General features: G+C 42.3%; 2 protein-coding genes across 2 annotated transcripts; both read left to right on the top strand.

The window, feature by feature from the left end:
- Positions 1-1701: 1701 nt before the first annotated feature.
- LOC135502543 (decapping and exoribonuclease protein-like) lies at positions 1702-4932 on the top strand. The gene is made up of 7 exons (XM_064795523.1): positions 1702-2190; positions 2493-2716; positions 2927-3025; positions 3327-3435; positions 3723-3858; positions 4248-4345; positions 4607-4932. Exons 1-7 carry the CDS (start codon positions 1787-1789, stop codon positions 4746-4748), a joined length of 1212 nt encoding a protein of 403 aa, XP_064651593.1. The 5' UTR covers positions 1702-1786; the 3' UTR covers positions 4749-4932.
- A 1063-nt stretch (positions 4933-5995) lies between these two features.
- On the top strand, positions 5996-13934 carry LOC135494336 (zinc finger CCCH domain-containing protein 13-like). Its single transcript, XM_064782255.1, has 2 exons — positions 5996-6431; positions 9011-13934. The coding sequence occupies exon 2, from the start codon at positions 9253-9255 to the stop codon at positions 12739-12741; it is 3489 nt and encodes a 1162-aa protein (XP_064638325.1). The 5' UTR covers positions 5996-6431; positions 9011-9252; the 3' UTR covers positions 12742-13934.
- The last annotated feature ends 37 nt before the right edge of the window (positions 13935-13971 follow it).

The following is a 13971-nucleotide window of genomic DNA, read 5'->3' as shown; positions in this document are numbered from 1 at the left end:
TAACTATCACTTCTGTTATACTTGCCCTTTAAAATAATATTGGCATGAAAATAGCTTTGCTAAAAATAATAATAACGTTGGGATATTCGGGGTATACAATGTATAACTCAAATAATAAGTCATTCGCCTGATATCATTAAACAAACATTGAATATGTTTGAAAAACAGTCAAACAATAAAGGGGGTGAAAGGATTTGCAATAACTAACTTGAAAAATGGCTTTCCAGCGGTTAAGACAGTTTTCTACATTGGTCTTAGTTTGTGCCGTCTTCCTCACCATTTCCTTCTTTCTATGGATGAGACAATCATTTGAGCCACACGATAGTGTTGACTTCTCTGTTTCGGACATGTTGACAGTTTCTAATAAGGTAGAACGTGGCATATTAGATATGGGGAAGGAGACGCATCGGTTCGAGAAGGAAGGTTATTGTAACGTTATCAAAGGCTCAGTCGGAAGGAAGGATGACTTTAACTGCGTTACTCTTGCTGCTATTCGTGGAATTGCCATCATTTGTGTTTACAAACCTGCAGTGGACAGAGTCTCCCTCAGCATAGTCAAACACAGCTTATGGGACCCGGAATACGTGAATGAAATCCAGCATCTTCTCTCTCGGAATAAGAACATTCAGTTTATCGACATTGGTGCTGGATTGGGAGTTTATACAATAGTGGCTTGTCTTTGGGGTAACCGTGTCCTGGCTGTGGAAGGATATCTAGGCAATGTGATCCTTCTGAAAGAATCGGCGGAGAGATCCAAATGCCCTTCGGAAGTTATCGTTCTTCACAATCTTGTCTCGGAATCCCGAGAAACTACAACCTTGTTTGTGAATCCTCGTGACGTCACAGACGGCGGGCACTTGCAATCAGACGACAGCAATCTTCTTTCAATGACGTCATCAAAGGTGGAGTCAATTCTTCTAAATGACTTGGAGCGTTTTATCACATCCTACCAACTGATCGTCCGCTGGCAATTTCCTTCAAATTCTAACATTCTTCAGACCCTTTCGAATTCTCGGGATTTCTTCACGAACAATTTTGTTTCACACGTCATCATGGATTGGATGTGGGTAAAGCATTTCTACAATAGACGACTTGTAACAGATTTCTTTAAAACTTTGAAGTACCACCCATACCGGTCGGCGAGAGAAAGGGTTCCATTGTATGGCGATGAGCTAAAGTGGCCGGAGAAAATCGTTTTGATACATCAAAGCGTATACAGCAGATGGTGACTTCCAACATATTTGACTGACACCCGTGAAGGCATACCATCGGTATAACCTTTGGACTTTTCTCGGCCAACAGAGTGCGGTGGCAACTTTCCACATAGCAAGTGGCGTTTTGAAATTTTGCCACACGCAGATCATGTTCTCTTTTTTTTGCCGTGTGATGAATAATAACGATGAAGAAAAGCCCAGTGTTGCCATTATTAGTATTTCCTTGATGAGTTTGCCGATGTGGAGACACTCCGGAGAAGTTAACCCAGGCTGATTTCCTCAGATGTGAGGAGACCAGTCGAATCAGTGGCATAATCGAGCGCTTATCGTCCGATACTATAGGAGAAACGCCCCACGTGGTTATGAATCGTCGAGGGAGCCCCCTATATGCAAACGGCCGAATTGTGTCGCCAACAGAAAAAGGGAACAACGGGCATTGTGGAATTTGTCTGCAAAGGTTATATCAAGAAACAATCCTTACGCGAAATCAAAAATTATGATGTTTTTTCATATTTTATGTCGCAAACTTTGAATGATTCTCACGATGTGCAGGCATATTTTAGTTCGAAATTATGAAAAGACGTTCCTCCCCTCCCAGGGACACCCGAAATAAGGTTCCTCGCCTCGAGGGTTTAGTGGAACCAGTTCCAAAATTCCTATCAAACAATGCCAACAATTTTAGCCAAAATTTCCCTTTCTTCAGAGAACCAAGGGAAGTGGGCTGTTTCTGCCTAGATGAGTCGAGACAATATCACAATGACAACCATCTGTTAAAGTTCTATCGCCCTCCCTCAAACACGAAAAACCTACACCTTGATCTGCGTCTTGGTTATGACACTTTTATAAAGCAAGACGATGCTGGTAAGATCAGTAGTCCAATCGATGATTTACTGCGCTGGATTCGGGATCACCCAAACAAGTTTCTCCCACCAACAATTACGGATGCTGCTTCTCCTGATGCCAGAAACCGTGGAAAGTATGTCTGCTTAAACTTAAGTCAATTTAAATATAGCTTCCAGGATCCTCTCATTCGTAGCTTAAGCCGATAAGGGCCTTTATGAAGCTTTATCCCCCCCCCCCCCCCCCCCCCCCCCCGAGTAGCTTACTGTAAACTAGTCCAATAAGCTTCCGTTTTCAGTGGTCGTGCAGACTGGTCTCTTCAGTCCTACGAATTGTCTCTTATCCCATGAATTCAATAACCATCAGTGTACTCCATTAGATTAGTAATGTGTGTCAGGGGAGGAACATGCAACTGACTCTGAACTTTTTTCTCTTCAGGATCTTCACAGATTTCATATGCTGGCGTGGCCTGTTGACCAAGTTACTTTGCACTCCATTTGAAGAAAGAGAAGGATGGATTGTGTCTGTGGTCAAGTTTCACGATACCTACTACATGTGCGAGTACGAAACACAGGAGAGAATTGACGAGCGGAATAATACGTCTCAAAGACAGGAGGAGATGTCATATTGGGGCTACAAGTTTGAGCAGTATGTAGTGGCTTGTAAGTTGTTAAAACTGTTTTAGCGCAGTGACACTTGTACCATTAAAGTGTATTTTGCTGCCATATGCCACTTGTGATGAGCCTGTTAAAATATTTTAATGACTATAGATTTAGATGGCTAACCAGTTGAAGAACTGACTAGAAGCTTATCTTGCAATCAGTAGTGAGATTTCTTGCCTTATTTTGAACCTACGGTACTCTTCTTTTCAGCCAAGCCACATGGACAGCCAGAGAATGCCAGTACTCCTGTGAATAGCAACCCAGGGTACAATGTGGTGGTGAGATCCAGACTGGAGTCTCATTCATTAGGTAGGTGAAGGGCTGTCTGAAGGAAGCAGCCTCTCAGTTTATGGATAACAATATTGAGGACCAAGGAAAGAAGGTTCCAACTGAAAACAAAGCAAATACGAGGGACAGTTACATTGCACATGAATGGAAACATTTGCTGCTGTCGAATATCTCAATACGAGTCCAATTAACAAGCTCTGCTTAGGTTGGAACGGCAGTTGCCTTCAAATATGATAAGATTGTGTTCATTTTTCAGTTTAAAAGTGATAACTGTTGTAAATGGGGTTCTGTCCTCAAATCTAGGGTTGACTCTCTGTTTCAGTTTTTGCTGGTGAAGTAGACTGTTGTGATCCAGATAATCCTAAGACTATGGTTGAACTTAAAACAAGCAGACTGCTCACTCATCCAAGACAAGAAAGTTCATTCATGAGGTAAGAATGTTAAAATTGCAAATCTCATGCCGGTGCCACAGGGTCAATATAGTTGGCACTTTTGGAAAGGTAGATTTTGCCTTCTGCTGTACATTGTTCAAGTCACCCAAGTGAAATTGTATTTGAAGATTGGCTCCTATCTACAGATTGTTTTATATGTGATTTCATGAAATCTCAGAGGTACAGAACACTTGGTGTATAAAGATACCCTTATCTTGCAAATAAAACTTTACAAAACAGCGGAAATCATTTTGATGCGTGGTATGGTTTGGCTATTCTTCTTGCAGATTCAAGCTGAAGAAGTGGTGGGCCCAGTCATTCCTGGTTGGTATCCCCAAGATCATATGTGGCTTCAGAGATGATGATGGAATTGTCAGGGAACTTAAAACGTACAGGACTATGGAGATACCAAATATGGTCAGAGTAAGTCGAAAGCTTTTAATTTGAAGTTCACCTCTTCCCTTTCTCATGGAGAGGTAAGAGAGGTAAAAGAGGCCCTTGCTCAAAGCACTTGTTGGTGGCCGATCATCTCACAGATGGCAGCACAGAGGGCAAATTAGATGATCCGCTTCATGGAATCCAATGAAGCAAGAGGTATGAAAGCGTGAGAGATCTATAACACAAGCTCGTAATCTCTGTGTTATGTCATCCAGAGTTCAATTTTTTAGGATCTCTGACAGTAATTTACACATCTTGGAGAGCATATTATAAACTCAGTTAAAGAAGAAACTTGAGAATTAAATAAAAAGATACGAACATGTATGACAGGGTCTCTTGTGGTGATTCTTTCCATTGTTCGTTTTCTTTTGCAGGACAAACCCAACATGTGGAATGCAGGAATCTGTTTCAACTTTCTCAATGCTTTCCTCTCATTTGTGAAGAAAGTCATGGTAATGGATAACAGTACCAGGTATGTGTAGAAAAAATGAGCCCGAAGTGGGGAGGTAGAACTGAAATGTCGGAGATATGTACATACGTACTTGATAATTGGCCCCATTAGAGTCACCTCTCTTGAAGATTAAAGCTAAGTTGAGTCAGCTTATATCTGCTTAACATCTCCTTCTCAGTTTAATTTCCCCTTTAACCTGCATTGTCAAGGCAGGTTAAACCCTTATTATTCAGTCCTCGTGAAATAGGTATAGCATTTTCCAAATGTATGTCTTCATTTCAGGTCTCCATATGTATTCCGCTATAAGCCAAAAGTTTCCAGAGACAAAGTGGTATGGGAGTGCCACCCTCCTGATTCGATGTATTCATTTCTACCTGATTGGTATGTGCAGGATGATGCTGAACTTGCAGATTGTTCCAAATGATGAAGGACATGATGGAATGAATAGTGGGTTCTGTACTAGAACTTGAGAATACAATGGAGATGTTGTACATTAACATGTAAGGAATGGTAATGAAATTATAGCATCTGTGTACATTATTGCGTATTGCCAGCTGTTTTCTACTCTGTACATGTAGAGGCTGTAATTGTTTTAATAAAATACTTGCTCTACAAGCTTGGGATTGTTTGTGTTATTCACAGGGAGTAGATGGAAGTTCTATTCAACATTCTGAGTGAAATTCCATAATATTTTTGGGTGGAGTTTCATAACATGATATCCCCTGCGAAAATTATTGGATGGTTCACCATTCAACATTTCTTTGGACATAATTATCTTCAATTGTTTTGGTCTAGTTCCTCTTCCATGTTCCCTGGATGGTTTATTGGGAAAAATATCAAATTAGTATGCTCAACTACTGCTGCAACTTGATAATTTACGGTTGTACATTAAAATACCATAGAGAAGAGTTGCTGAAGATGTTTTCGATAAGGCTGTCACGTTTCTAAAGAAACCCTGTCGTTTGTGGTCCAAAATAAGACCCGTGTAGGACTGACCGTGGCATAGCTGACGTTAGTGAAGCCATGAACGGAGACTATGATGGAAAGGGCCGGTGTAGAAGTTCAAAATGTCCCCCTGGAAAAAGTGTCCGGCCCGCCGGGTCCCTATTGTATATGGATGATTTATACGTTTGAATTGAAGTCCGATTTGCGACGAAAGCTACAACCAATCGGGCAACAGGTGTGTATTTTGTATTCTGACAGATTACAAGACAGATACCATTGCCGTTTGCCAACCAACAAGACCACCCGAAAACGGTAACGGGTTAAAAATCAGTTCAGTGTTGGGTGATACCAGTAGACAAGCCTACCGGCCTGTAAGCTCACAACTATCTTCAGTCGCGTCTTCGATTTGAGCGTACCAGTAAAACGCTCGCTTTATGAAAATATTTTGCGAGTAGTAAACAGGTGAAATGGTTCACTATTGACTCTTTGGGACATAATCATATATGTTTGACCCAGTGTAGTCGTTCCTTCATTGTCAATCTTGAAAAGAGTGGCTGTTATTTGTCTTTACCATCTCTAATGTATGATCTATCTAATACGAAAGTGAAAGACCTTTTTATACCCATGATAAAAGAACCAGAATAGCTGAGCGGTCGTTCGTTTGATTTCCAATATTGATTTTGTCCAGCAAAGTTTATAAAGCTGAAGTCGATTTAAAGAGGCAACAAAAGATCAAGCAACGAAAAGCAATCACGACTACACATTTCCGCGCGCGATGACCAAATGATTCACTCTCTGGAATTATTCAATTGGATTTAGCTTTACTTACACAAGGACAGCGTGCCTCTCCAAATGGCGAAGTGTATAGGCATTTAAGCTTTTTATCTCCACACGGCTATTAGTTGGATTTTAAATGCGAGATAACTTGAATCAATGATAGAATAATCCTTTTGTGCTTTAACTGAAATGACATTGTCATCGTGTGCGGATCTCCCAAAGGACAGCACAAAGCTAACATTGAACTGCCGAAGCGTTTATAGGCTAAGGCCTATACTTTGGCGGGGATTCCATGGGCTATGCCCTCGGGATGTAAATCAGTGCAAGGGGAACGAACTATAGAAAGGAATTGGAAAAAAATCATCTCAATATGGATCAAAAGAAGGTAAGAACCTACATCTACTATGTGTATCCCTGTCAAGTCCATTTGTTTTCTCCTTCCATTTCGCTATGCATTTGATAAGAGGCATATTAGATGACGACAAAGAGAAGCGGATGCTGGGATTACAAAGTCACCTTGAAAACGTATTACGGGGCAAGACATCTCAAAGACTTTGGCCAGGTGTATACAATCATGTTTCTCCAGGCTAAATTCTACGGGAAGCATAAATTAAGGTATCATTGTTTTGTCTGATGACAATGATTATATTATATATATCTCAGTGTCCTTGGAGTTTTGATATGTGAGACTGAAAAACTATGGATTGTACATATTTCTCCAAAGCTAAGGGAACCAGGCCAGGATAGTTCGTTTCCCCTGCTCGGAGATTTCAGCGCATCAGAGATTTGGCACCGAGGGGATCGGGGGCGCTTCCGACTGCATAAGGGCATTGGGTGGGGAGCAGAAGATGGATGTTATAATCGGACCAGGAACAATCTGTGATTAGTTCTAGCTGTAGGTGTACAACCAATCAATCATTGTACATCTAATCTGGCTTAAATGTTTCTATGTGTGGACTCCATCGATCGTTCATGTCTGTCATGACAAACTGACCTCGCGACTGGTGCTGCCGTACTTCCTACCACGTATTGATCAGCGATTTGCATTTCGTCCACTAACGTCCATCATTCATAATATCCGTTCAATGTCACTTCATGTCACATCTAATGGAAGGTAAAACGTTCGATACTGTTGCAATTGCAATGTTCCGCCATTGCTCCTGACCAAGCGGTGGGCTGTATATTGCTTGTCCAACTCAACGTGTGACTACATTGATGCTCACCTCCTTCTCTCGTTCGTGCAACTTTATGTGTGACTGCATTCGACCTCTCCTCCTCCTCCACCTCCTCTTGGCGTCGATTCCTCCACTTCCGTTACCATCTCTATTATTTGGTTTTCATCTCCTTTCGCGTCTCCGGACGCTGTGGACAGGCCTCGTCCCTCACCCTCACATCCATAAGGAGATCCAACTTGGATGACGCGATGGACTGCCCCGGGAGTCTAGGAAATTCCCAGGGGGTTGACAGTTCGCATTGCTAGTAATTTTCATTCAAACCCTTGACTAAATTAATCTTTCTTTAAATCTATTGCCACTCGTGCTATTGCACATGAAAATATTGACCAAAAGCCAACGGTGTAAACTTCATTGCGTGGCACACTTCATAATTTGGTGTCGACTTAAATATATAATCCAGCAATGCTATATTTCGATTGCGCTCAGGTATGTAGAGATACCATCTACAGTCGAACAGACTTGTATCCGATATGAAGCCGTTGGAAATACCGCTAAAGAAACCACGGAACTTAAATTTGCATTTGTGCTCATTTTGATTGGAAATCTGTCAACAGGAATATTTATTACTTCGGGTATGTTTTTCTGTGTCAAGTCTTGGACTTATTTAGTACTGTAACATTCCCAATCTAGTATATATTGTAAAAGCAATTGTGGATCCATTCGATTGTTGCCTATACATGTCTTTATATAGTGCTAGATGAACAACATGCTGAACTTCCAGCGGTATGGCCCATAGCTCCGCGTTGTACCAATGTCAATCGCATCGAGGGTCAAGATGGATGAGGAATAGTCTTGGCTGCACTAAACGCACGGCTTTCATGCTGCATCTTCCTTTAATTTACTTGCTCATCTTCATATTGTGCCCTTAATTGAGTTGAAGGATGGTCATTCAAATTTTTATTTCCATTTAGCAAATACTGATGAATACAACTCGGCCACCAGATCATTATGGTACACGTATGCATTGCTTTTAAATCAACGCGCTCACTCACGTCTGCCTTTTGACAACAAGGCAAACCAATGGGGTTACCGAAACCATGGTGGGAATCATAGTCATTCCATATTCATTTGAAAAACTAAGGAATGATAAACTACCCCATTTGCGTACTGATATTTTGGTTGTCTTGCACAATGGTTCAAAAGCTTTGCAGTACATTTGGACCATGTTGATATACTTTCATAGGTCAGTGATGTAGATGCTTAAATGAAGGCCAGGTCATACACTTTCACCCCGCTGTCGTCTGAGCATTAGGCCATCACAAATTCGACTTTATATCAGAATAGAAAAACGGTGTTGGCAATGCCATTCATGAACACAATGATGTTGATAAATGAGTTATATTTTCTGATACTTGTCACATACACTGCGACGAGACACATCCATAGACGTATCATGGGTCAATCAATGGTCACAGTAATGTGCACACTATAATGTACTTCCAAGTTCTCTATAAATATCAAGTTTATTGAAAGTAAAGTCAAGATCATTATGAATCGATTTGAATACTCAATGAGAATACATTGATTTGCGGCATGCTTGAAAATACGAAGCTATGCATTGTTGATGACATTCATATTGATTAGCTTAAATTTACATTTCATTGACAGCTATAGGCTCTCATGATTGACTCTCATGTCATATTTGATAAATGTGAACCGCTTAGTTACAGTGTACATGTATGTGTAACGATCTGACAACACTGCATTTCAAGTGCGTCTCTCATTTCAGACTGTCTGTTTGGCTGTGACTTGGCGGAGGAGCCCACGAACGTGCTGTGATCATCGGACAACGAGCTGTGCATCTCCAGATATAAATCAATCCTCGGATGGTATTCCGATCAGCGGCTCTGGGACGTCACTATCTATAGCTACTGACGGTCAATACATCCTGAAAGACAACGCACATGGATACAGCAAACATGACAGCGAGTTCGTTTTTCGTGCTTCTTTTTGAAGCGGTAGTGACTTGAAATGGCAGCTGCTGAGACTTTGGCACCTGTGAAATCAAAAGATCCTAAGTTTAGTAGCTCTTCCAAGGGGAGTGTGTCTTCCCTTGGACGAGAGGACACGTTTCCTGTGGACAAACCTGCAGAAAAGGAGAGCACGTTCACGGTTGATTCAACGGAGAAGACGAAGGAGAAAACTAAAGTTCTTGAAGAACGCAGACGTTCTCAGTTCAACAGTAATTTAGCAGACGACAGTAAAAATATTCAATCAAAAATGGCAAAAGGAAAGGATAAGGACAAGGGTAAGAAAGGCAAAGATGGCGACAAAAAAGGAAGTGACGCACAGAAACCTGGATCTGCTGGGAAAGATCCGCCAAAGGATAATAGCTCAAAGGATAATGGTAAAGATAAACAAGACGTTAAAAAGACAAATAGTGAAAATGAAAAACCTGACGCTTCAACCGCGGGCGATTCAGAAAAGCAAACAGACTCTAAAACAAATGACGATACTCCGCCTGAAAACAAAGGTGAGAAAGATGATCCGGCAAAGAAACCTGACGCTGGTGACGATCAAGGATCGGCAATGGGCAACACGGCCTCAACAGAAGACGATAAAAAACAAATGTCTTCATCGCAGGTATCATTGGGTAGCAAATCACGCCGGAACTCTTTTCTAAATGCCAAGCATGTTACGAGCGTTTCGTTGAAGAAGGACGCTAATGACGCAGACGGGTCGAGGCGAGGCAGTGCGGTGTCCGGCAAAGATGGTAAAGATAATCCAGATAGTCATAAAGATGATGAAGGAGAGAAACCGGCCGAAACTGATACCAAGGAGCCAGATACGGTCATAGAGTCACCAAAAGGTGGTCCGACGTTGGATGAGGATAAAGGGGAAGAAAAGGCTGCTGATGAACCAAAACCGGAGGAAAAAGAAAGAACTGATGCAGATAGCGATAGGAAAGGAAAAGCTGGCAATGGTGATAAAAATAGTGATGAAAACAAAACGAATACTGAGGATTCTGATAAGAAAGACGAAAAGGACGTAGGTGATGGTGATAAGAAAGAACCAGAGAAGAGTGCAAGTCCCGAAGTGTCCTCTGAAAAGCAGAAGGAAACAGGGGAGGAAGTGAAAGAAGAGGTGAAGGGTGATCCTAAAGCACCGGTAATAACTAAGGAGAAAGAAGAGGAGAAACCACCAACCCCAAAACCGAAGACTCCGGCACCAGAACCAAAACAAGAGCCTAAACCTGAGAAAGAGGAAACGAAAAAGAAGGACGAAAATGATGATAAGCCGAATGTCGCAAAGGAAAAGAAAGAGGAATCTGATAGAACTCGGGAGAAGGATCGGGAGGCCGAGAAATCGTCAGAGAGAGCACAAGAAAAGGAACCAGAAGCCCCATCAAAAGATACAACCAGAGAAGCAGATGGCACTAAGCCGGATAGTTTTGAAAATAATGGGAATGCTGAAGAAGATGGCAAGGACGTCGAAAAGGAACGAACGAGGACAATGGAGGATGACAATGCTGATCGAACAGATGGTGCGCCTCACGAATCAAATAGTGATGATCAGGTTGATAATGCACAGAGTAGAGAAAATACTGATATTGAAGGAGTGGAGGAGTCTGATGGTGAAGAAGAGGATCGAAGGAAAGAACTTGCAGAGGACGAGAAAGTGAGGGAGCCAACTCCACGGAAGCGACCGACGCCAACTCCAAGGACTCCGAAATCAAAAGAAAGGAATGTCCCAAATCACCCAAGTTCTCGGCCTACACAGAGAGAACCAAGCGAACCGATAATGAGAGAAAGGACTCCTGCCAGGGAACCTCCAAGGCATGGGAGGGGTAAAGACTATCCAGGCAAGCCTACTCGCGTTGAAAACCCTCCGAGGAAGGGACCAAATAAAAATACACCAAGAGAAGAAAATGAACCTCCGCCGGATAACACAAAGTATAAGCCAAATAGGAAAATAAGTGACATGTCCGACTCTGATACGAATCAGGGTAGGAGCAACCGTGGGGGTAATTGGGGAGAAAGGGGTGCCAATAAGCCGTTTGGAAGAAGTTCGCAAATGGGTCCAGCTAAGAAGCGTCAAAGCTATTCCGATGATCCCAACAGTGACTTGGAAATGCGAACACCGCGTTCAAAACCTAAGCGGGGTCCGCAACCGTATACTACTGGTAACAGCCCCAGGTACGAAGGATCTAAGGCCAGTCCAAGGTATGAGAAAAGTCCACGGTATGAAGTGCCTAAAAAAAGTCCGCGTTATAAACCGCAGTCGCCAGAACTAGAGGACAGTGATTCTAGTGATCCCTTTTTGAAATTTGATCGGAACTCTGAAAACCTGGCTGACCTTGAAAAGGACACTATGAATGTTCTGGAAGTTATTCGGAACATGCAGGATGAGAATAGGCGAGCAATGTCTGAGAATTCAAAATTGCGGGAGAAAAATATCAAACTACATCAGACTGTTGGTGAACTGAGGGGGGAAATGGATGAGTTGTACGAGGAGAAAGAGGATGCTCAGAGACGTTTAGCGGAGGAGGGTAAAAAGGAAAACTACGTCAGGAAACTTGAGAAGGATATGATGAATGCGGAACACGACAGGCAGAAGTACTTGGCTAAGATCCAGGTTTTGGAGGATGAATCGAGGAAACAACAAAGGAGAATCGCGGATAAAGATACTGAGATATCTGTTGCTATTGGTGAATTGCAGCAACTGCAGCGAGAGAATGAGAAGCTGTTGAGAGAACGGGTGGCGCTGTCCTCGCGAAGTCCTCGTCAGCAGCGGCATCGCGTTGCTGTGACTGAGGTCAGCGATGCCGGGACTCAAACATTCCACAGTGAAATGGATACTGATGGGGATGTGGGAATGGCCGATATTCTGAAGCAGGAGGTAAAGTCTTTGAAAGATTACAATTCACACTTACAAAAATCACTACGAGAGGAAATGTCAAGGCGGGAATTGGTGCAGAGTCTTCTTGATGACGTCATGACCACGAATGAGGGATTTCGGAAACACGTGGTCAAAATTGCGGATAGTAACAGTGAAGTGGATTCACTGACCACACAGTTGCGTGAGATGGAGGTATCACAGCGCAAAATGATGACGGAGAACACACAATTGAAGGCGTCCTTGACTTTGTTAGAAGCTCAGAAACAGAAGGACGACGCTATTGAGGAAATTCTCACAGGGCGTTCGTCAATGCGGGACAGGAGTTTAGAGAAACGCTTGGAGGAAATGGAACAAAAACTGCGCCTTTCTGAGCACCGTGTGGTCGACCTTGAGGGGTATTTAGATCAGATTTACAACAATGACGATGTGAAAATCGTGATAAGGTCAGATCAAAGGTCAAATGTTACAGACACCAGTCTTCCCAATGGTCTTCCTGCCCTCATGCCCAGTGTTTATCCGGACAGAAGTCAACCTTCAGCGTTCACAAAAGTAGACTTGAACGCATACAACAGCTATGCGCGCCTGGCTAAGAACAAGACTAGATTTACCAAGCGATTTTAGAAACTTGCCTATGGCTTGTGCTTTGCAAGTTGAATCTGTTAAAATACGTCACTTAGGTAATGTATGATGCGCGGTATGAGAGTCTCTGTATATAAGTATCTGTTTCTTGGATGGATTACTAAAATACCTTTTTGGCAGGCAGTATGGTATAGAGTGGGTTTTGTCCGAAATAATCTGGTGCCATAATTGGTATAGGAGAAACTATGATCAGTATCACCAGTGTCTTTGATATTTCAGTTAAATTCAAACTTGGACGCAGTTGCATGCGGGTAGCAATGCGTTTCTTTAGGGTATGCAATGGAAGTATTTCAGGCACCAGCCTGACTGGTGGTTTTTGTATTGAATGATTAACGTACAGGACCGCCGTAATCTCTGCAGTGATTGGAGTCGGGCGTTGCTTAGAAACCACCAAGCAATAATGTAAAGTATCACATTCTCAGCATTATACGGCGAAGGAAACTAAAATGACACTGAAGTATAGATTATTCAAAGCTGGTTCCGTCTCTGTTGCGGTGTCTATGACAGGAATAGCGTATTAGATGCATTAGAACATATACATGTAGGAATAGCCGTGATTTCTAGGGCCCCGGCGGGTTCTAGGGACATTAATCATGAACCGAACTGAAATATAGCATCCCCGCATCACTATAGAGGGCTGCACGGTGCGTCAACGCGGGATCTGGCAAAAATCGTGACTTTTCTCCCAGATTCCAGACAATACCACTGTCTCATCTGGTTGGTCTCAAGCTATATAGGCCTACCCGTTCTGCATATAAGAAAAGGACAGTATTCAGAGACACTGTGATAATTCTCGTAAAACTGGAGGTTCTTTGGTACTTTGCGTGCTACTGCATGGGATAAAATCTGTAGGCCGAATCAGAGTGTGCGTTATTGAAATGAATACGAATAAAATGCAATGATGCACAGATCCTGGCTATGGTGCTACGTAGCATATTACTGTGATAATAATAACCAGTCTCTGCAAGAATGATCATTATTTGGAACATAAATGTACTTGACCGCCTCGATCAGGAATGTCAGTCTTCAACTGTTTCATCAGCTTCGATTCATGATTATATAGATAAGACCAGAAATCAAGTATCAATAGTGTTACAACAATGTAGGTCATTCATTTTCATAGTAAAACAAGCGGAATTTATACGAAATAAAGTTTTATTGTTAATAATGCTCAAGTTTTTTGTTCTCGATGGCGTCTGCGAAAGCCCTATC

The sequence above is a fragment of the Lineus longissimus genome, chromosome 1, assembly GCF_910592395.1.
Source record: "Lineus longissimus chromosome 1, tnLinLong1.2, whole genome shotgun sequence".
Lineage (NCBI taxonomy): Eukaryota > Metazoa > Nemertea > Pilidiophora > Heteronemertea > Lineidae > Lineus > Lineus longissimus.
The sequence above is the reverse complement of the archived record's forward strand: the minus strand, read 5'-3'. Positions and strand labels throughout refer to the sequence as shown.

What these genes read in the sequence shown, in the direction of transcription:
- LOC135502543 (XM_064795523.1), top strand. Translation starts at nt 1,787, where the DNA reads ATGAAAAGACGTTCCTCCCCTCCCAGGGACACCCGAAATAAGGTTCCT. An exon ending in CAAGAAAGTTCATTCATGAG is followed by an intron (nt 3,436 to 3,722) that starts GTAAGAATGTTA and finishes TTCTTCTTGCAG; the next exon opens with ATTCAAGCTGAAGAAGTGGT. An exon ending in AGATACCAAATATGGTCAGA is followed by an intron (nt 3,859 to 4,247) that starts GTAAGTCGAAAG and finishes TTTCTTTTGCAG; the next exon opens with GACAAACCCAACATGTGGAA.
- LOC135494336 (XM_064782255.1), top strand. Translation starts at nt 9,253, where the DNA reads ATGGCAGCTGCTGAGACTTTGGCACCTGTGAAATCAAAAGATCCTAAG.